General features: G+C 39.4%; 1 protein-coding gene across 3 annotated transcripts in view; it reads right to left on the bottom strand.

Annotated features, from left to right (window-relative positions):
• Positions 1-16,563: 16,563 nt before the first annotated feature.
• Positions 16,564-22,127, bottom strand: part of PTPN3 (protein tyrosine phosphatase non-receptor type 3) — a 158,931-nt gene continuing 153,367 nt past the window's right edge. For all 3 annotated transcript variants that reach the window (XM_057379243.1, XM_057379244.1, XM_057379246.1), the window contains exon 27: positions 16,564-20,179. In XM_057379243.1, coding sequence (XP_057235226.1) covers positions 20,102-20,179 — 78 coding nt within the window. In that variant the 3' untranslated portion in view covers positions 16,564-20,101. The remainder of the gene's footprint in view (positions 20,180-22,127) is intronic.

The raw sequence follows: 22,127 nt of genomic DNA, 5'->3' as shown, positions 1-22,127 counted from the left end.
GAATAATACATGCAAATAGAAAACATTTTTCCAGCTATGTGCAAGCCCAGCGCGCTGTRGCAGAGACCACACCAACTTGGCTAGCAGCACAAAAAGGAGGCACAAAATTTTGCACAGCTTTTGTTATTAACTAAATTCCCCTCCAGCACAGCAGCAGCACACASAGACACAGGCTGTGCAACACTCACACATTGCTCACACGCTGCAGAACAGCAGCCAAATTTCTTCAGAGGGTTCAGGGCAGCCTGGGAGGCAGAGCTGTGCTGCTGATCAAGATCCCAGGATGATTAATGGAGGTTTGCTTTGCAGCTGCCATGTCGCCAGCGCTCAGCACTCCTGTGTGTCCCCCCTCCGCTCTCCTGGTGGCCATAGCAACATTCCCAGCGCTGCCGGCAGTGCCAGCTCTCCCCTCCTTTGGAGCAGCCTCCGCTCTGGGAGCCGATCCTCGTGAGCAGCAAACCTGTGTTCTCCCCGCTCGCAGCCTGCTCAGTCTGTGCCCATTTCCCAGCAGGATTCTGACACTCTCCAGGTGCCGATGGCCCCGCTCATCCCTGCCTTCCCCTGCTGTCCCAGCCCTGGCTGCTGCTGAGCTTCCCGRGAAGCCACACCAGGCTCAAGGCACGGCTGGTTTTTCCTGCTGGCAGCATTTCTGGGGCTCCCCTGGGCTGCCGCTGCTGCCCTTCACACAGGGGACATCCCAGCCTTGCTGCCGCCCTGCCCTGTCACTGGCCCAGGGTGCCTGTCCTCTCTTGGCTCCTCTCTGGGCTAAACCCMAGCAAGTGCCTTTGTAAGAGCTGCTGAATCAGCCTGGGACCTTCTGCAGCCAGGAAAATGGCATCCCACTCCRCTGGATGGGAAAACGCTTGTCTAAGGACATCCTGTAACCCGGGCTGCCTGAGCATCTGYTCTATGGGTGCCACACTGCTGCGGGAATTGCTCATCTCCCCGCCCTGGCAGCTTCAGGCACAAAGTGCACAGAGGCTGGGAAATCAGGAGCCCGAAGGGATTCTGTGAGCCCTCCATTTGCTGCCTCAGGGTGCCTCAGATGCTGYGTGCATCTAGAAAACCAGGGAAAGGAAAGCGGGAAGGAGAGGGAGCACAGAGACCTTCCATTCCCACTCCCAGGCTCTGGGGAGCCACTCAGCACTTGTACAAAYGCAGGGATAAGGCTGCCCTGCTCAGCAGTCAGCTCAGGTAATGGCCATGCCAGGCTGRAGCTGCTGCTCTGGATCAGCTCTATTCACAGCATTCCTCTTTCCAATGGCTGCTTCCACAAGTGTTCCAACAGGCTTAGCTTTGAAAGCACTTATTGCTGTTTCGAAAAAAACAAAAAAACCCACTGGCTGTCTGTAAGGCTTCCAGAAGCATACACACAGCTAGAAGGATTTTGTTTACTTTTTAAGCCCTTCACTGCTTTAAGATCTAATTCATTTGTGCAAGGAGATAAAAATGTTACTTATTGCAGGCCAGCGTATTTCCAGACAGAACTAATCATCATTAGCCTTTCTGGTTCCTCAGTAAACAACTTGCATAAGTATTGATCATAAATCTATGATATCGCTCGGATTCATTTTAACTTTGCACATTAATGTCAGCTGCTCTGAGATGCAAATACAATAGATTCACTTTCCAATTGCTTGTCAGAATATTGTACATGTGCTACTGCAGTATCCCAGGCTCAGATATTGCATTCCTCCCCTGAGGTCTAACAAACAAGAATTTCAAGAGGGCAGCAAATGAATTTCTAGCCTGAGGGAAAACAWTTGATGAAAAAAAGTCACATTGTTAATAGTTTTTATGGAAAATGAGATGAAAGTGGGGATGAAAAAATAAAAATGCTGGAGTGGTTTTAGCTCTAAGTRCCACTGAGGGCCTGATAAGAGCCATACCTTGTCGTTTTTTAGACTAGTCTCTTTTGCATATTGGGGCTCCCACTCAGGCTTACACAAAGTGTTCCTCACTGGGTATAAGGTAGGAGGAAAACTGCTGCTCGCTGTGGGCAATGTCAGGAAAGGGAGCCTGCCTGGTAAAAGCTAAAATATAATTCAGGAAGCATTATGATACCTGGATTGAGTAAAACCATTATTTTTATTGGAGGTATTCTTTCTCATGGGGAAAAGTTCTTTACTCCTGCGAATAGCTCGCACTTTCCACAATAACTGTGAAAGCCCAATTTATCCAACAGAAATGTCRATGGAAGTCAGAGCACCACCTTGCACTTTGGAAACAGCAAGCAAAGTAGCCTTCCTGTTTTATCCATCATGAATCGATGGCAGGCAGGCCAGGTGCATTGGACAGCAAGTGGATTTTAGTGCACAGAGCTGCTGCTCTTGGAGGTGTCACCAGCAGAGGGAAAAGATGTATTGGGGCATYAAACGATCACTGCATTCATTACCATATTTCCCCTCTGAAAGASAGGGACTGTGACTGCAGAAATCCATCTTTATTGTTCTTGGATTCATTACGAGGAGCAAACYGATGTGCAAAAAACCCCACATATAAAATCCAAGCAGTCCCAAAGTGCCAAGAGATTTCATCAGAGCCCCTGGTGATGCAGGCTGCAGCTGAGGAAACCTGCTTCTGCAGCCTGCTAATTGCCTTGATCCATTTTCAAGGAAGGGATAAAATGTCACGATGACATATTTCACTCGAGCTAATCAATGCTGTGGGCTGCAAAGCAAAAGAAAACAGCCCCGTGAATTCACGACAACCTTCTTCTGAAACCTTTTGGGGTTTTATGCTTAGCTGCTGCTAAGGGGAGGAGGTTAAATAATAAAAATGCAGCACCCCTTGCTCCACTTCTCATCTGTGATGGGCACAGCTACAAGGGAAATGCTGGGGCATGAGCTGGACTGGGCACAGCAGCTCCCTCAGGCTTCTCTGCATGGGCAGCACTTGCATCAGTCACTGCTGGGCTTCCTCCTGTCCCCTCWCAAGCAGAGACAGATGTGGAGCAAAGGAGCCTCCTCAGGGCTCTGCTCTGAGCTAAAGCTGGAGCAGTGTTAGGGCTCAGGAGAGATGGTGAGCAGGACATGCCGAGCCATCTCCTGGCCGTTTCTCCAAAGGTGAAGGAACCAAGTCAGAGCTCTTGGTGGGGGCTGGTTTTAGTTTGTTCATCAGTTAATTTGGGGGTTTGGACATTTTTTTTGTTAAATATGGACAGAGCTTAGGGTTCCCCGGGGAGGATGTCCTGTCCCCTTTCCCAAAACTGTCCCGTGACACAATGCATTCCCTGCCTCACTGCCACACTCAGATTTCCCCCATCCCTTTGTATCAGGCTCCCTCTGTGCTCTAAATCATGTGTGCACTGGAGTGCAAAGAAAGCCAACAACTTTCCTAGGATTAATTAGTAGCAAAACTTGCTACTTTTATTTATTTAATTTATTTTAAAAATTAAATGCTCTGAGGAAAATTTCCCTTTAAAAAGCAAATAGACCAGTTGTAAAGGAGCAAAAGCAATTTATTGCAAAGCAATTGGAATACCAAAAGCTTGACTGGACTATTATGGAATAAGCTTATAGCTGTTTAGAAAGGGCAAGCTAAACTAAAATAATTAGTTTAGTATGTCAACGAACTTTTTTTTTAATGTATATATTAATTTTATTCTCACAGGACCCAGGATAAACTGAAAAGTCTCTACTTAGTAATGAAAATGGAAGAAGCAGCCTGTGACACATGAGAGATCTGCTACAGGTCATCTAACAAGCAGAATTAGGTACAGACTTATAATTCATTTTCTTCTTAAAAAAAAAAAAAAAAAAGAAGCCATTAGCTGAAGACTTTGGTAGCCTTTTCCTCTCCCAACACAAAGCTGTGAAATAGGCAAGAGATCCAAGAGCTACTTGGAATACGAAGGCAATGATTTTCTGCAAAGTTAAAGGGAAGAGGGAGGTTCGGAGGATGGGTAGCTCTCTGAAGAAACAGTATTAAAAGCACACACACATGCTCTGCCAGTGCGGAGGAAGCATAGCAGGAGAGCAACTTGGCTCTGCTAGGAGCTATGAAACAGCCTGAAACTTGAGAAGAATAGAAAAATAGGACATAGGGTAAGTTATTCAGGAGAAGCGTGACAGAAGAGCATGAATTTCTAAGGGTAAAATCAAAGGCCAAAGACACAGAACGTGCCCAGGGAACAGCAATATTACCAGGAAAGTATGTAAATTTATACATTAGCAAGACAATAGAGATCACTTTTTAATGGGAAGGGAGCAGCTAGCCTGAGGACTGGAGCAATTCCTGCTACTTTGCACTGAAATAGACAAAGCTAGGACATGGATGGGCCAAAGAATAACACCCAAGGAAAGGGTAGAAGAGCCAAGGTGATACCAGAAAAGAAGAAGCCASATAGTACTCTGGAAAGGTGGGAAATGCCTGAAAGTTTGTTTAACTGGTCAGACCTGAGGAAATGCACCCAAAGTGCTCAGCAGCCTATGGGAGCCTATATCAAGATGACCAGAAATTTTTGTTGAGCACATGGAGAAAGAATGGCACCGGATAATGGGAAAAGGGAAGAGCAAACTGAACATCTTAAAAAAAAGTACTGAAATATCAAATGATAACAGAGCAAGTGACTTCAATTGAGACTCCTAGAAAAGCACTGGAACAAATTATCTAATTATATGTGRACATGCAGTAAGCAAGCATGTTACAAGCAACCATCATCACCAAATCATTTAAAAAGGCCACGTCCAATCAATCTAGTTTTTAACACATTGCCATACCAGAATATAAAATCTGAGAGTGGTTTTGGGCTTGGTTTGGGAATGTTCTTTTGATCCCCTCCCCATTATTTTGGGTTTGAGCTGGATTTTTTTCTTCCCCACATCCAGCTAGGTTTGGAAAGGAGAAATAATTGGTTGCTGAGTGGAACAGAGCAACCTCGGGGGACTTTGGTAATACAGGAGCTTAACAATGTGCTATGAAATGAGATCTGTTTAAATTCATCTTTATTTGTATATTTTACACCCCCTGCTTTGTATGCCTGGCTATTCAGATCACACGAGCTGGCTCCCCACCACGACACAGGTGCTCCAAAGTATTTCTTTAAACAGCACGGTAAGAATAAGGTTTACGGGGAATCCTGGGGTTCACAAATGCCAGATGAATGTAAACACACATTTCTGTGTGCACATGAAAGCGTACTGCAGTGGCATCCAGAGCTGTTTTAAAAATAATTATGTGCATTAGTCATGGGGTTGAGCAAGGAAAAGTTTTATAAAGGCAGAGCTGTCAGCCTCCATCCGCATGTGGGGAGGCACAGGCAGAGATCTAATACGTGAAATCAGCTGATAAAAACCTTACACCACTCGGCAGGAAAAACTGAGCTGTGAACACCATACAGGGTATGGGAATTGTCAACCCACATGGAGAGGGGGTCCCCGAGGAYGGGCACAGCATGGCAGTCCCTGGGGCAGAGGTTGGTAAAAAGGTTCTCCGTGCTGCAGCTGCCTGAGGGTGGATGTGTAGGCCTGGGGAAGTTCTGGGTGGAGGCATGAGACGGCGAGATTTCAGGGATCTACAGGAGAAGACTAGTGGGAGGCTGCAGGCTTTTCACTGTCAGGGAATGTGGCCAGCTCCCAGGCTGTGGTACCAGGCTGGGCCCGCATGCTACGAGGGGCAGCTGACCTGAGTAGGGGTCTTCCTTGCCAAAAGTGACAGGGGCATAACAGAGGAAGATGGGAATACCTGGAAGTTGTGGACTGTGGTTCAGAAATCTGGGTACTTGCAAGCTATCAATATACAAAAAGCAATTAGTTAGATCCTTCTCCTCATTGGGTTACCTTGGCTCAATGCACATCATCTAAATAAACCAAACCACTGACAACCACTGGCCACTGAAAAAACCCCAGCAAACCCAGCTTTCCAATTGTTCCAAACCCAATAAATAAAAGTAACCAACCTTTTCAACAAAAACTCTAATTTTTCCCCCTTTCCTTTAGCAACCTCCTACAGCACATGAAGATAACTGGTGGCTGCATTGCAGACACCATCTGTTCCAGCACAACAGCAACTCACCCACTTCTACCCACTCAGCATGACCAGAATTTAGCACTGCATGCTGCATGTGCAGGGGAGGCACATGTGTTGCGAGTGGTGGAGGAGAGCAAACTAGGATAAAGAAGGGACAATCRCTGCTAGAGGGAGAGCAGACTGAGCTCTGAAATTAATCCCTTTTGGGAGGATGGCGAGTTGGCCACACTCAGGAAGAGTGCGAAAAATTCATCCTGGGAGAACCAGAAGTTTCACCATCTTGTAAACTTCTGCGTCCTCATGCAGCCATCCAAACCTATTGCTTCCTTGCCACTAGCCACAGCCAGCAAACCAATCTTTTTAGTGTGAAAACCCATAGTCCACAAAGTATTTTTCCACAGGTAGGGCATCCCATGGAACACAGGGTAGTCAGCCTGGGAATTCTGGCATCAGCTGTGGCATGGGCAGAGGCCCACAACTTGCTCCTCATGTTCTCTTCCCTGATCTGACAGTTTTGCTCTGTGGCCATGAGAATCTGCATCTAACCTTGGGAGAAAGATATAAATAACTGCATCTCACCTGACTGTAAAACAAACTTGGCTTGGCAACAAGACACAGAACCTCGTCTATGGGGAGCTGCACAAAAATGTATCCTCTTCAGCTGAACTTCAGCTCTTGATGCTTCCTCCTACCACCCCCAACTGTACCTTTTTCTGTAAGAATTGTAAACAATTAGCACAACTCCATCAAGGAGCAATTTCTATGAAGCAATTGGAACACAATAAGAATAAGGTTTTGCCCAGGGTTTCAATTTTCTTTGCAGAAAGGGCTCTGCACTCTGGGCTTCCTCTCAAGGCATGTTGCCAGTGCTGTAGTCCAGTTTCTATGACTTTCTGCTGTCTTGCTTCCTGTACTTGGACAACCCAGGTTCCATGCAGTATCATTCCCTTTGCACTTGGATGCTTTGGTAACTCCATCAGTTCACACAGCGCAACTTTTGCTCTTCAAATATCTGCTAAAATTATAGCTGCCTCATTTCTGATATTGAGCAGTTATTAAAGAAGTTACTTTTTTCCATATCTAACTCAGATGTCACACCCCTGTTTCCTTATACACCATCCCTTGGTTGARTGTGCATGTATAAACTGTTTTGTCTCTCCTCTGAACTAACCTGAAAGCTCATTGGAAGTGGGATTGCATTTGATAGTTATTTGCTCAGCATCAAGCACCCTAAATGTATCAGAACATAAACTTGAATAATAATTGGCTTGATTAGGGCAAAAGGCATAATATATAAATCGGGGCTTGAATATACATTGAATGTAATCATTGCTACATAAAGCATTTTATTTTCACTATTCTCTGCCATCTAAAGTCCCTGAAATACCAGGAAATCACTTTGCTAAGCCATTACCCTTAAAATAATCCTCAATTGACATTACCTTGTAATGACAAAAGAGTAAACAGTTTACACAGACAGAAATAAAGCAAGCAAGATTCAGTGTTACTTGAAGTTGTAAATTATGCATRTATTACAGGAATCTACAAAAGAAAAACTCTATGCATATAAATAATAAAACCAAGTTATACACAGATTTTTTTTCAATAGTTTGAATCAAGTTTTTACTTTAGTACAAAACCAACTGTAGTACGCTAGGAAAAAAAAAACAACAAACCTCCTTATCTATACATGACTTATATTACTGCTATTGCCAGCTTCATTTTAGACTGACTTTTTTTCATATTGTTTATGGTTGAGATGTCAACCTGAATGTATGTGTTCTCTGCCTTTTTTTGGAGCTACTTTTGTTATTCACTTCAATTTTCTGTTTTCTCTTTCTATATATATGCTCATATCCACATCTCTCTCTCTCTCTCTCTCTCTCCACCCCCTTCCTAGCCTATCTTGATAAACAGATATTTGAAACTAATGTCCATTCTATCTTGATAAACAGATAATATTTGAAAGTAATGCCATTCAAACAAATCTTTAGGACTGCTGTAAGAGCCCTTGCCAAGGTGGGGTTGCTTGGTTACACAGCTGAGGAGTTTTAACCAGGGCAGTTCTGAGCAATTGTTGCCATAGARGGTGAATTTGAATAACAGAGGCCAAACAGGAAAATAAGTCTGACCTGCATCAGGCTATGAGAGAACAGATGACTTTGTAGGAGTGAAGAAACCCTCCCACTCCAAAGGGAGCTCAGACTGGCTGTGGCACTTCCTGCCACAGGGGCTGMAGATGGACAGCCTGTTTTCCTTAGTGAAAATCCAAGGGGAATGGGGCGGAGGAAGCMGCGTAGGAAGCTCCTTGTAAATGGTTATCATCCTGGCTTCTGCAGAAGGTCTAATAACACTTTGGCTCTGTAGGTGTCCTGCAGAGCATCCGGGCTGTGTTCAGTCCTACTCTTCCTTCAGCTGGAGGTTCTATTTCTCCTTAGTTCCTGCTTTACTGACTTAAATAGGGGAATTATGCACTCTATAGAAAGAGCTCCTACAAAGGTGGCGTACTCCCAGCTGGGCACCTGAGACAGCTTGAGGCATTCACCCATGTGCTGACATCTCATTTGAAGAGAGCAGGCAGAGTGACTGARGGAGCAGAGGTGCAGCATCACTGCGAGCTGTTTTCAGAGGACAAAACAACATCCTCTATTCAAAATGCGAGTGTCCTCAGCAATACAAAGTGAGGAGACTCCCCTGTAATGGTGTTTCTTAAACTAAAAAAAAAACCCAAACCCTAAAACAAAGCAAACCCCCAACAACAAAACCCAAAAACCCACACAAACCAAACAAAAGTATCAACCCAGCAGCACAGATGAAAACAGCCTCGACCCACCTGAACAAAAAGAAAATACTAAAACTCACAGCCAGYTGGGAGACAGCAACAAGTAACTTCATAGGCAAAATGTATTCCAGTTTTTGGGATGTAACCAGAAGGCTGGAGTCAATGCATCCTTTTAGGCTAAGGATTATACACACGCAAGTTGGCCCCATTTGAAACCAGTAAGCTTATGCTAACTTGGAATCTGTATAATTGAATGCAAAGTTAAAGAGCTACACTATCTTTCCATGACATTTGTATGAACATACATGAACAGAGTTCTCCAGATCAGAGCCGAGGACTCATACTCAAAAAGGACAAACTGTTTAGCAAGGAGTAACATTCAGTATTTAAATGAGAATTTATCAGGTCCAAAAGCTCAGGGCATTGGTACTGACACAGAAAGCTCTGAAGGCCACAATTACACTTAAGAAGGAACAAACGCAGTTGCAATCAGTATTCCTATTCCCACAATACTCTGGGCTACTTCAAAGTATACAGTGAGGTTTTTCACACACCCTTCCATCTTGCTATTACCATCTGACACCCCAGTTCACACCATCATCTGTGCCAGTACAACCTGATTATTCCTGAACAATTAACCCTTTGGCCTGAGAGATGGCGAGGGTTGAGGAAACCTTTTCCTGTCAGTACCAAATAATTGATTTTTAGCTCATGCATGGAAGAACTAAAAGGCTCCTGTTATAAATAAATGTGCTTTTTGAGTGGGTGCTAAACTCAATGAAACAGAAGAAAATCAGAACACCTTTGCTTTAAAATAGAGCATTGCAGGTATTTGAGCTCCCCAGTAGCAGTGGGTACACACAAGGGTGCAGAGGAGTCTGCCCTTTCATCGTGCTCCAGAATACTGGTGCCCCTTATCCCTGAAGATGATCTAGGAATCTGAACCGGCTCTGAACTCAGAGATCAGCAGCACTAACCCCAATCTCCCCAAATGCCTTCCAGTTATTCTCATGGGGTTCTTTTTAACAAATTGTGAAATTTGAATTTTTCCAATCAAAACGAAGAAACAAGTTTTCTTAGCAGATTGATTTTTGCACATGCTACCTTTACATATTTATTTTTTAGTACATTAAACCCAGTTAAATTACATTATACTAGGACTGACAAAAAAAGAACTTAATCCCAAATCATGAGGAAATCAGATACTTGATAACTTTTATTATATTAGTTAAAATATTTTACTTAAAGCACTACAAGGAAGGTAAGCTGMACTGAGTCACTGCCTGAAAATGTTYGTATYACTGAACTATGGCATGAACAAGCTATACATGAAAATAATACATATACTGGAGAACGCAGTTTGACATTTCTATTCCCAATTGTTACAAATTCAAGCAAGACTATTAAAAGTGAGGTTCTCTTGCCTGTGACTGCTCCTTAGGAGCCTTTTGAGTTATGCMAAGGAACTTCTTCCATACTCCTGGCTCCCTGGTGGAGCATCTCATTCCTCTGGGGAGTAGCCAGAATGAATCCATAAAGATTTTAAAGATGGCCTTGCATTAAGTCCAAAAATCATGTGTAACACTCAGCAAGTTTAAGCCCTCTTCTCCCCTTTAGCAATCAGCTAAGCACRTCTTGATGATACAGCTGCAAGTTTGGAGTTTATCAAGCCTTGTCTCCTCCAAAATGTCCTTCCGCATCCTATCCTTCTGTCCAGCTGTGAAGATACCAATACATCTTTCCATAAACAGCTTCATTGGGATTTCCAGCAAAACCTTCATCTCAATAGCTCTCTATGCACCCATAAGAGATCCCAACCTGCTTGCATATCCCGTGTCCGAGCTGTCCAGACAGTTGGTTTTGGTCTTGTGCTTCCTTTCACTGAGATTTCATTGAATTCAAAACTTCACCATGAAGGGGGATTGGCCTCAAGCTTAAAAAGACTAATCAGTAGGAAGARCCACACCTTGTAAACAGCAAAAAGTGCTGGCTAAGAACCATCCCAGTTCTTAACAAAATCCCTAACATATTTTCAGGTCAATGCTCTATCCATCTGTTAGTGCTGCATTCAATGTGTTYTCTATTTCGAAACTTATAAACTTGCATTTTAATATGCATGAAAATGGAAATAATTCAAGAACAGCATCACGGGGCTCTGATTTGTTGTGAAAACGTCACAACCACCATGGTGCAACAGAAAGTGTAGAAGACAAGATTACTCAGATATGCCCTGAGAACACGTGAAATCCCAAAAGGAAGGATAGGCTGCAGATTTCAGACATAGGAGCAGAAAAGAAAATCTGCACTCAAACAATTGGTTACATGGCATTGCATGACATGAATGCAAAGTCTMTTCACCTAATTAATCATGAATATCCTGATTCATAAAACTTCTTGCAAGGGAAATATTCCTAAGAATTTGTGACTTGCTTGGTTTACTTTTTTTACTGCAGTCAGCTACGTATGAAAAAAATTATCTATATAAAATAYAGATATCTGTATCTATACAAACCAGAAGACACTTCCATACATGCTTGATTGCTTAGATAAAATTCCAGCTGCATCCACATGTGATTTGTTCAATGATTTCTATCAAAAAGGTCAAAAATGTAATTCTTATTTTCTTTCTGAATAAGTGTCATGGGTTTAAACCTGATTTTTCCCAAGCAGAGTCACGGCACCAAAAATGTGGTTTTGGACTGTGCTGAAAGCCAAAAGCACTGCACCCACGACGTTCTCTCCTTTCCCCCACTGGAGAGGGAGAAGGGAGAGCAAAAGCCCAATTAACACGAAAATTTATGGCTTGCAGATAACATAATTATTATAAGTAATTGAGAGAAAGATACGTATGTGCCCCAGAGAATGGTCAGACAGGCTGAATAACTTAAGTTGCAAAATAGGTTTATTACCACAAACTACTAAGAATACTACAGCACCGGGGAGGGGAACAAAGATAGGGACAAGTTTACAAGGAGAAGAAAAATAAAAACAGACATTTTAAGACACCTGTTATCCTTTCCGGGACCCGTCTCTTTCTCAGGTCCCCCCTCTCCACCCCCATGTCTTCCCACACACACAAGGGACAGGAATGAAAGTCTAACATAGATCAAACTACTCATTACAGTTATTGTCCATCATCATAGGAGATGCGTTCTTACAGCTCTTACAGCTGTGGAAGTTCTTTTCCCAAGAACAGTCAGTGTATAACTGCTGATGGTGAGGGAGTATTTTCTTTACCTCGTAGGAGAAAAGAAAAAATGTCCTTCAAGGCCAAACTGCGTTGTTTCAGCAGCGTAAGACCACTATCACAAATCTCCTGCCAGAACACAGCTTCTTCTAAGCATCCACTTACTTCAGATGTAGGGCGGGGGCATCTCTCCCTCCCCGCAGAACACATTTTCTTCTTAGCATCAACTCGCTTCAAACGTCGTGGAGGGGCCAAGCCTCTTCCCCTTTTTTTTGCTCCTGATAAGTTCAGTCCAGTCCTCAAAGGCCAGGCTTTTTTTTTTTCCTCAGAGCAAGGTCGCTCTCTTTTCTATACAGGTCTCTCATTGATGAAATAGTCCTTTCGAGARCAACTTATTTTCTCCATGTTCGAGAACCACAGCACAGCACAGCAACCATCCAATCTTCTCCTTACAGTGAACTTCGGTCTCCACTTTTCTTCTTCCATCTCCTCACCCTCCTGCTCTGTTTTTCCCCAGTGCATGATACCAACAACTTAAGAACTACATGGCAGCCGCCCCTATCTTGTTTTGAATTCTTTCTTAAGTACWRGACAATACGTCATCACAGAGGTGTAACCAACCTGTGCAATTGGCCCAGGCCTGATGGTCAGCCTGTCCATCAACCTCAGAGCCACAATGGATTGGYTCYAAAACACAGSGGGYASGRCTCCTTTTGCTGGAGAAGAAGGAGAAWGCTTCTAGAACTTCCTCACAGGAGCCATCTTTGTGGTTTCTTGGTCCCATCCCCCCACCACCAAAAAATCGGACCAAGTAAAACCATGACAATAAGCCACAGTAAAACCATATAGCCAAAAATGCTTTATTTCACCATTAGCCATATAACCAATATGCATAAAATGGTGTCTATATTTTTGTTCAAAACAGTTCCAAACCCCAAGAAAGCTATACTGAAAACATTAACCAACACTTTATTCCTATAAAAATAAAAAAGAAAAATTATACATTCAAGAGGTGTCTATACTTTTAAACAATAAATTAAACTTTGTCATATCAACATCAATTTACATTTCAAATGATTTAAAAGAAAAGTACAGCGTARGATACGAAATAATCTCTTTCCTTACCTTCCAAATACATCAAATACATTCTTTTACTCCTTTAATGCACTGGCACCTAAGATCTTAGAAGAAACTACAAAGTGCTACAGGAAAAGAAAAGAAAAAAATTAACCCCCCCCCTCAGCCACAGTCTCTGAATGGATATCACCTTCCAAGATTTTGCTGACAAAACTCTCTGACAAAAATCCTAAATGAACTTCTATGAAAATACAAACCTAGTGACTAGGATAGTGAAATCTTCTTCAAAACTGGCAAAAAATCCAAAGAAACTTTGGCTTTCCCAACTATTATGCAATTTATTCCAGTTACTATAAACACAATTCCACAACAGTTGTAGTCAAGGTCTGTTTTAACCAATACTTTATTTKTGAGAATGAATGGCTGGTTTTTAAAAATTTAAAGCTTTTATAGGACTGTCTCCATTATATACCTCATATCTCTCTATTAAGGTTACCCAATAAAATGGGAAAACCTAAATAAATTATATTTAGTGCTCACTGCACAGGTCACTGGAATGCAAACATTAATACTTGTCAGTTATCTTGTAAAACCTGGATTAGAAATAGATTTACATTTGAGAACACATACTAATTCCCCAACTAATTTCTACAGACAGTAATTTAATTCCTGCTAAACCCCCAGTTTTCAATCATGTAAGCAAAGCTCTGAATTAGAAGGGCACTGATCACAACTAACTCAAATGCTGCCATGCTCACCTGCTGCTGGACTGAAGCAAATGAAGCCCACTGCAAGTAACATTGCTGGGCTCAGCTTTCTTTTGGGAATGAAGGRAATGCTTCAATATTCTTGCAAACTCATACAGATACACCTGATCCCACTTCAGACTAGAGTGCTCAGGTTACATATTACAACTACAACCCCTCTAAGATCAATATTGGCTGTGGATTTACTCTGCACGATTTCAGTTTCTTCCCTAAGGAAGGAAGCCCTTTCTTCTGAGTCCTGAATCAGGATTGCAACCAATCCTTTGCAAAAAAGCTGACAAATAATCAGGCATTTGGGCTGATGATGCATTTTCTCTGCTTTAGTGGCCCTATTGCACACTAGCTGAGAGCCAATTTGCTTTTTGACTGACTTGAAAAGATGCAACTACAGCAAAGAAGGTACCTCTAGCAACTAACTTTTTTATTTTTGCAGAAAAACTATTTTTTTTCTTGTAAAAGGTAAGTTTTGTATAGAATTTGATAAATAGGAATTTCTTACTTGAAGATCCCGATYTGAGGGTTTTTTTTAAAGCATAAATTCTACCTTGGTGCAAGACAACTTCCTGATGCTTGGGACAGCCAGCTCCAAGGACTTCCTATTTACAAAATGTTTATTGTGCAGAAGGCTGATAGAAATATGATGCTACGTTGGCTTCAGATGGTAACTGATGTTARGCAAGGGGTTTAATAGCTCTAAAAAAGCATCTACTTCCTCTTCAGCATGCAGGGCAACCTCACCAGTTACAAAGCCACATTTGGGTTTCATTTGCACCTCAGAAAAAGACATCAAATGAAAACAGACAAAATAATTTTTCGAAGGAAAATATTTAAGGATTTATATTTTAATATTACTTAAGAGCGCAAACCAGTATATGAGGTAAAGGTTCCACTTAAAATTATCTTCTGGGTGAGTTTGACAAAAATTAAATCCCATTAAAAATAGGGCTCTTTACAAAAGAAATTGCTCCAAGACAAATGATGTGTTTAAAACACAAAGTGTTCTGCAAGAGGGAAAAAAATAATGTATTTCCCATCCCTACTTTATCTGTTAAAAGCATTTTCATGTTCACAATGTCTGATTTTTTTTTCTTAATTTTTAAGAATTAAGAATTTTTTCTTAATTTTTTTCTTAATTTTTTTTTTCTTAATTTTTTTTTCTTAATTCTAAACCTAGGTCTTACCTGCCCTGAACAAAACATTTCCTACATGCTTTTCCATATACCTTTATGCCTTCTGGCACTTCTAGCAGCACTGTTAAATTCCTCAGAAAGGAAATCAGTTCAGACTGGTCTGAACACCACATTGCCCCTTCAGCAGATGAAAAAAAACCCATCCTCTCTTAAGCAACTGTAACATCACTTCGTCTGTTTGAGGCAAAGCCAGTTTTACAGTTGTGGGAAAYCTCAAAGTGAATTTATAAGGCAAAACAATGACATTTCAGAAAACAGAATCGTGACAGCCAAGTAAACAGTAGTTGAACAGCAAATAGAAGTGTTTCACTAGTGTCTATTAAAATCAATACTTTAATATTTTAAATACAACTTTAATTAAAGGTTAACCTGCCGCCAAGCCCAAAATAACACACRAATTAAAGACTCTCACCCAAGTAGTCTGCAAGCAAATTAGGAGAGTCAATTAACTCACATTCTATTCTCCATTGCCACAGCCCTGTCTTGAGATGAATTTGTCATAAAAAAGGAGACAACAATATTTCCTGGTCTCTTAATTACAATCAAAACTAAACAATGTTTTCAACATTCCACAAGATTTGTTTTTTCCATAGTATTATTGATCCTCAACTTTTGCTCTTTATATGAATGGTAAGAACACTACTGTCACAGGGTTAATCTGAGCTGAAAAATGGTCAAATCTATCAGCATTATGTGCTACTTCTTCCTTTTAATTCAGAGAAACTTATTTGGTTTTTAGGATGATAGCTTTCAGTGATTGTAGATCTTACTGTTCGAAGCTTGCACATGTTAAAGTACACTAAAAYGAAATCATATTGCATTAGACTGCTATATTTAAAGTGTTAATGTAAATTATGGTTAAAATAGAGAGTCATTTGAGAAGGCTTAGAACTATCAGTGTCAGAACTTAAATGCAAGAAACCCATATAATCAAAACATTATTTTATATAATGAATTAATCATTCACTTGGCTTTCAACTGCCTTTGAACAAAATATTTTATGACAACTTTACCTTCTACATAGCTTCAGTGAATAAATATTTTTAACCAAGTAGACTGATTGCAGATTACTAATCAAAATACAAACATTTCCCAGCACATGTTATCTGGAAAGGCTGAAAGAGTAAAATAAACTTGCGCTTAAATGCTACATTTCAGAATAGAAAAATAAAGCTATAATCAGTGAAATAACTATGTTTAAATTATAATTGAATATGAACCATATGCATCTATTTTTGACATTTATGCTTTTAGTCTAACACAAGAATACTCTCTACAGGGAAGACTTTTGTTGTAAAACAGTATCATACGATACTTGTAATAAAGCCAATGCATAGTTCATAAGTTAGGTCAGAACCAGAGTTCTTTTGAAATACATATCTATTTAACCAAATACTACATAGTAGCAAATAGGAGGGAGAAAGGAAAACCAACAGTTAAAAACTGAGTGTATATGAAGACTTATTGCTGAATCTGTGGGTACATTTTGACTGCATGCGATTTATTATCAACACCTAAAAGACAGGATAATTAAAAGCAAACCCCTGGATTACATTTTTTTTTTCTGCAAAACATCACCACTATTCAAGGTTTGGTTGTATTTTAATGATTTGTATTTCATACATCTGGTTATACAAAAGGCATTCATGGTTTAGGGCACTGTTTTTCTTATTTTAATAAATAGCAAGCTCTGTCCCTTTCACCTCTGTCTCAGAAGTGTTTCCCTGTGAGATTTCTGGAGACACGCTGAATAGGCAGTTTAGTTACTTCCATATCAAATATAAAGCCACCAAGTTAAAATTTGTTTAATTCCGTAGACATAAATGTTAGTGTATTTCACAGTGATGAAAACCTCAAAGGTTTATTGCTCCCTCTTCATCTACCACCACACCAGACATTTTGAATACTTATTTTCATGATCATGCCAGCATAGGAGAAATCAAGGTTAAACTGTTTATGAAGGTTATACAGAATCTTGTCTTCACAGCATTTTTTGCCATTTGCCAATTGCTTGACAATTAAAAACCTTGTGGTTACAAGTTTTAACTTCCACCAAAAAACCCCAAAATGATCAATTAAATCTATGTCTTTGTGATTTCTTATTTTTTGTGGAAACAAAAGCTGGTATTAAAGATGTTTTCATAAYGATGCTTTCATTGCAAGGTCAGATCTAAGGCATACTTCATTCAGTGCAAAGTCATCACACACACTAAAGAGAGAAGACAAAACCCCTTCAATTCTCCCCTATGGACCCTACAGGTACATGTGCAAAACCCAGCAAGACTGAAATAAAGATGGACACAATATACAAGATACTTAATATTTCTACTAAGGTATTTAAAAAAAAAAAACCAACTTGTAGAGATTACTATTTTYATAGCTTTGAGCAGTCTCTCCATGGCCAGCAATTTCAAACAAATTATTAAAATCCAAGAGCTCCCCAATGGTTTGACCAAACCCATCCAAGTTTACCAGCACAAGAGCAGCATTTGTTGTCACATGMCCATCATCACTTAAATGTGCACGTACTAACCTAAGTCAAGCCTATACCATGTATCTTGAGACTGCAGTTTCATGAGGAATACATTTACAGTGCTTTGGTCRGTACATATTCAACATGAAGAAACATAAATAGCAATTGGAAAATAGGAATAACCCTGAACACATAGAAACCATGGGTACTTCCATGAAAGACACAGATGTCACAAAGATGCTCTAAATATTTTCTTACAATTTATTTTCTTGCCTTTTTTCACTTCTTGACAAGCTATTATATGCAAGTCATGCCAACTGCAAGGGATGACTCTGAGACCTGGGCACATAAAACTTAAAAAAAAAACCAAAAAAACATATGTTTAAYGGACAGGCACACACTTAACAAACAGGAGACTTTTGTACTTTTGTTACCCTTCCAGGAGACATTCTTTGCATAGGAAAGAGCTGTTAGATTTACTCACTGTTCAATATCCTACCAGCAGCAAGCAGCCTGTACGTGTGCAACACTTTTCCACACGGATTTTTCAAAGAAGCTTCCCAAGTAACATGTGCCTGTCTATTATCATTTTACATTTGCATTCATTAACAGATTGAGCTACCTGATGCAATTTAACAAGGTAAGAGTGAATCAGAGGCATGGTCTTTTGCCTTCTAACCTATGCCCAATCAAGCAAGATGACAATGATCTGAAGTACTACAAAAACATTAGTTGAAGTGAAATTTGGAATGCAGTACATAAGGATGAGCACAAACCTATTCACCTTTCAAYCTAACAAAGCCAAGAAAGTTTCCATGTTGCCAATTACCCTGTACATCCTAATTAAAAGTATTTTGATCTATAAATAGTAACCAAATATATTTTTTTAGCTAGAACTAATAATGTAATCTTGGAAAAAAGACCAAGCCTACAAAAGACAAAYGATTAAGCTCATCCTACATTCACTTTCTAGTTATCTCCTGGGGAAAAAAATCATAATCTTCCAGTAACATGAGAGATGCATATTGTACAGCTGTGATAGTTTCTATAATGAAACTCCAGCTATAAATGATAATATCTATAAAAGAAACCATAATTCTAAAATATATCTGAATATGTGTGTGCATATATATCTCTAAAAAAAATTATCTAATTTTCTCTTTTATACATATAAACATCTGGCTAATAAGCCCCATAAAAATGTTTCCTTACTTAGGACTAAGTTTTTAAATAACAGAGTTTTAAACAGTCCCYTAGAATATTTTTTAAACACTATTAAAAATTAATAACTATCTCAGGTTAATCAAAAAGCACACACAAAATAATTTAACATTATACAAATGTGGTTATATTGTTCAAAAAGTCCAATTCTCCCATCTGAAATGAAATAGAGACCAGTGTACCTTAGGGTGAATTATTCATCAATGTACAAATTCATTCTCTCTTTCCACGTAAATCTTCTGTTGAATTTAACTGCATTTCTGTATAAGCAAGAAACACAGTAAATCTGCAGAACTCTTGCAAAAAGGAGTCGTGTTTCACTGGATAAGRGCATTTTTGCTGGAGGGCAGCAAGTCAACATTTTATCACCATCTGAACACTAGCAACACCTGTGCCCCTGTAAGCTTCACACCTTGAAATAGCAGCAACATATTTGATGGGTTCAGTAGTAATTTTTCTTCCAGTATTGGATTAGACTACTTTGCATATACAAGTAAGTCCAAAGTCTAGTACTTGTGTGCAACATTAATCCACATTTACATCTGAAAACTCATAAATACACATGGAAACAAACGTGACAGAGAATTAAATCTCATTTTAAGTTAAAATGTTTTCAGTCCACATATGGAAAAAACAGTGAAAAGTGTAAGGGAGATGGACAGCAGAAACAAAAGAAAAGGGGTGCAATAACTAAAATTGTAAGAAGTAGGTCACTGTCAAAAGGGCAAGTTGCAAATAAAATGGATCAACAGAAGATGTAGACTGTACCATCTGCATAAATGCCTAAATGCAGCATTATTTTCACATCACATACAGTAGATGTGATTTCTAAGCAGCATATTATAACAGCTGGCATACTCACTAATAGATTTAYGGAAACTGAATGCTAAATTTCTCCAGCTCAGTGTACAGTAGTTATGCATTAGCCTTTAAAGCTCTTCATCAGCCTTTTAGTCAAGGTTACATTTCCATGGATATTTAGTATCCCAATAAGAAATTTACGGATATTCACCTCCAATGAACTTTCATACAATATAAATATATTAAATACCTTCTTAAGCTGAGTAAGTTCAATAATAGGAGTTTTCTTTTTGCTATTTCAAAGAAAACACAAGGAACTTTGTAGCTTCCAAAGTAAAGGGTGTGTTAAGGCAGTAAAAGATATGTGTTAAGGTTTCCATGATTGTTTATGATGGTCTATGTGAATAAAGCATATTACACACAATTGCTGTCATATATTTAACTATGTTACTTCGTTATACTGTACATGATTTAGCAATCTTCTYGAGAAATTTAAAGTGCCACAGTTCAAATGTGCTCATCTGTCTTTCCATGGGCTTCTAGTCCATTCTAGTTGCTTTCAGAAACGAGCCCTTGCTTTACTTAAAGAGCAGTTTTTGTAGGTGAAAAAAKAATTCATCCTTCACTGCTGTGCTAACTGGAATCCAGTGGTCGAACCAATCCTTCTTTGTAAACACGAAGAATAGCTTCACAAACAAATTTGTATTGACTCTGTGTAGGAAAGAAAACACAAAAATATTTATGGATGTTCAGTTAAATTGCTGATTAGACAGTATTATTGAATAGGACTAACAGTCCCATGGCTTCCTTTTTTCCTGAGCAATGACAGGAGAGGAGATGCAAGGATGGGAGGAGAAAATTCTACTTCTCCTGTCTGTGTTCACAGTAAACAAAGCTAACATTTACTCTTCCTTGAAGGACAAGCATTAAAAAATCACASACCAAGGAAAACACAGTCCCCAAATTTAAAAGAATACGTGCTTAATTTTCAGGGAATAAGAACTACTTGTAAAAACTGTGTGACTTTTTTGACTAAGTTTAACTTGAAGTTTACTTTCTGTACACATTTCATCTATTTTGGTTTTTTTTTTTTTTTTTTTTTTTTTTTTTTTTTTTTTTTTTTTTTTTTTTTTTTTTTTTTGGTATCTATGTAATTATTACCAGTATCCTGAGTTTGCCAGTCCTGCAGTAATGTATTACCAAGCACATTTAAGTTATGTGACCAAGACTGCATTTAAAGTTCCCATATAGGATATGTAGGTGCAAYGACCTAACTAAAACCCTTTCTCTTTCCTAAACCACCTACAGAATTGCAGAAGGAGTCACTTTATTTTCAATTCTTGTTCAGACCACACATCTCCTTTTGTAAYGGAAGGGGATCAAAACATTTCAAATCAATATTTTTGAAGATTAGCAGCCACATTAATTCTTTCCTCACCCAACATTTTGATCTCAATTAGATCTTAAAGTCTTCACAAATTAGAGTTTCTTTTCTGCATTATACTATTACAWAGACTATTTCTTCCATGATCTTGTGATGTAACTATTTGTTAAGAACAATTAGCYTGCATGCCTCTTTCTAAAAAATCATAAAAGGAGACATTATCAATAGGACTAGTGCAGAATTAAAAATCCAGGTAGCCTGAATAAATTTTTATGACTAASAAAATCCTGAGAACACAAGATGATTGAAATTTAAAAGAACTTGCAAAGATCAAAGCATCCTCACTTCTTCTGTGAAAGTTCTATTGTCAAAATCCCAAATGAATACTTTTCTCCAAAGTTCCATGCCATATATTCAGAGAAGCACAGCTTCACATTTTTCAAATCCCTTTTTCCATCTTTGAAATGTTCTCCCAGATGCCCCTTGCATTGTCAACTCACATCAACTCTTCAGAAGCATCTGGAAACATTCTCCCACTTATMTCCCAAAGGGCAGGACTAAAAGATAACATTTGGACCTTGAAGRACCTTAGGTTGCCTTTAAATACAGCAGTTAGGAATGTTAATCTTGTCCCCTAYGTTTTCTTTTAAATACAGRAAAACTTAAAGAAAACGGGAAGGTGAAAATTAGTTTTTTGCATCTCACTTTTCCTGGCTTTTCTTTCAACCTTTCAGTCCATTACTCCCACCTYCAATATCACTCTGTTCTTATTTCTTAATTACCTTGACTTTTCTCTCCATTGTTTTTGTCATTTCCRTATTTCTACTGCCTGAACAAGCCAGGTGTGGTATTTAGCTCTCYGTTCAATACTTCTGTTAACTTGTGTGATCAAGTTACTGAACAAATAAAAGAATGAGCACTTCAGCATTGCTTCCTCTGACTACTTGTTTTCTTTGCTCTTGTCTGTTACAAGTATTCTTACTGCTCACTCAGGGGGTAGCTAGTTCTAYTACCTACATCCTAAGCACTGCATTCTGCATTGCTAAAATATCTATTTTCTCTTTATTGGAACATAATGGTTAATATTTTTTTAAGGAAAGATCATATAGTTRTGCTAATTTTTTATAGCTTCATCATTTTGGTTGAAGCTTTTGTTTTGCTCTTCCTGGTAAACAATTTACTTTGAGAAACTACAGCTTTCACATGATTAACAATAGACACTAAACTGGCCAGGTAATAGCTCTGATGGGTCCATTCTTACTGAGTATGCCCTAT

The sequence above is a fragment of the Malurus melanocephalus genome, unplaced genomic scaffold (genome assembly GCF_030028575.1).
Source record: "Malurus melanocephalus ecotype Western Australia unplaced genomic scaffold, MMel_1.1 scaffold_395, whole genome shotgun sequence".
NCBI lineage: Eukaryota > Metazoa > Chordata > Aves > Passeriformes > Maluridae > Malurus > Malurus melanocephalus.
This window is presented reverse-complemented; position numbering and strand designations above follow the sequence as displayed.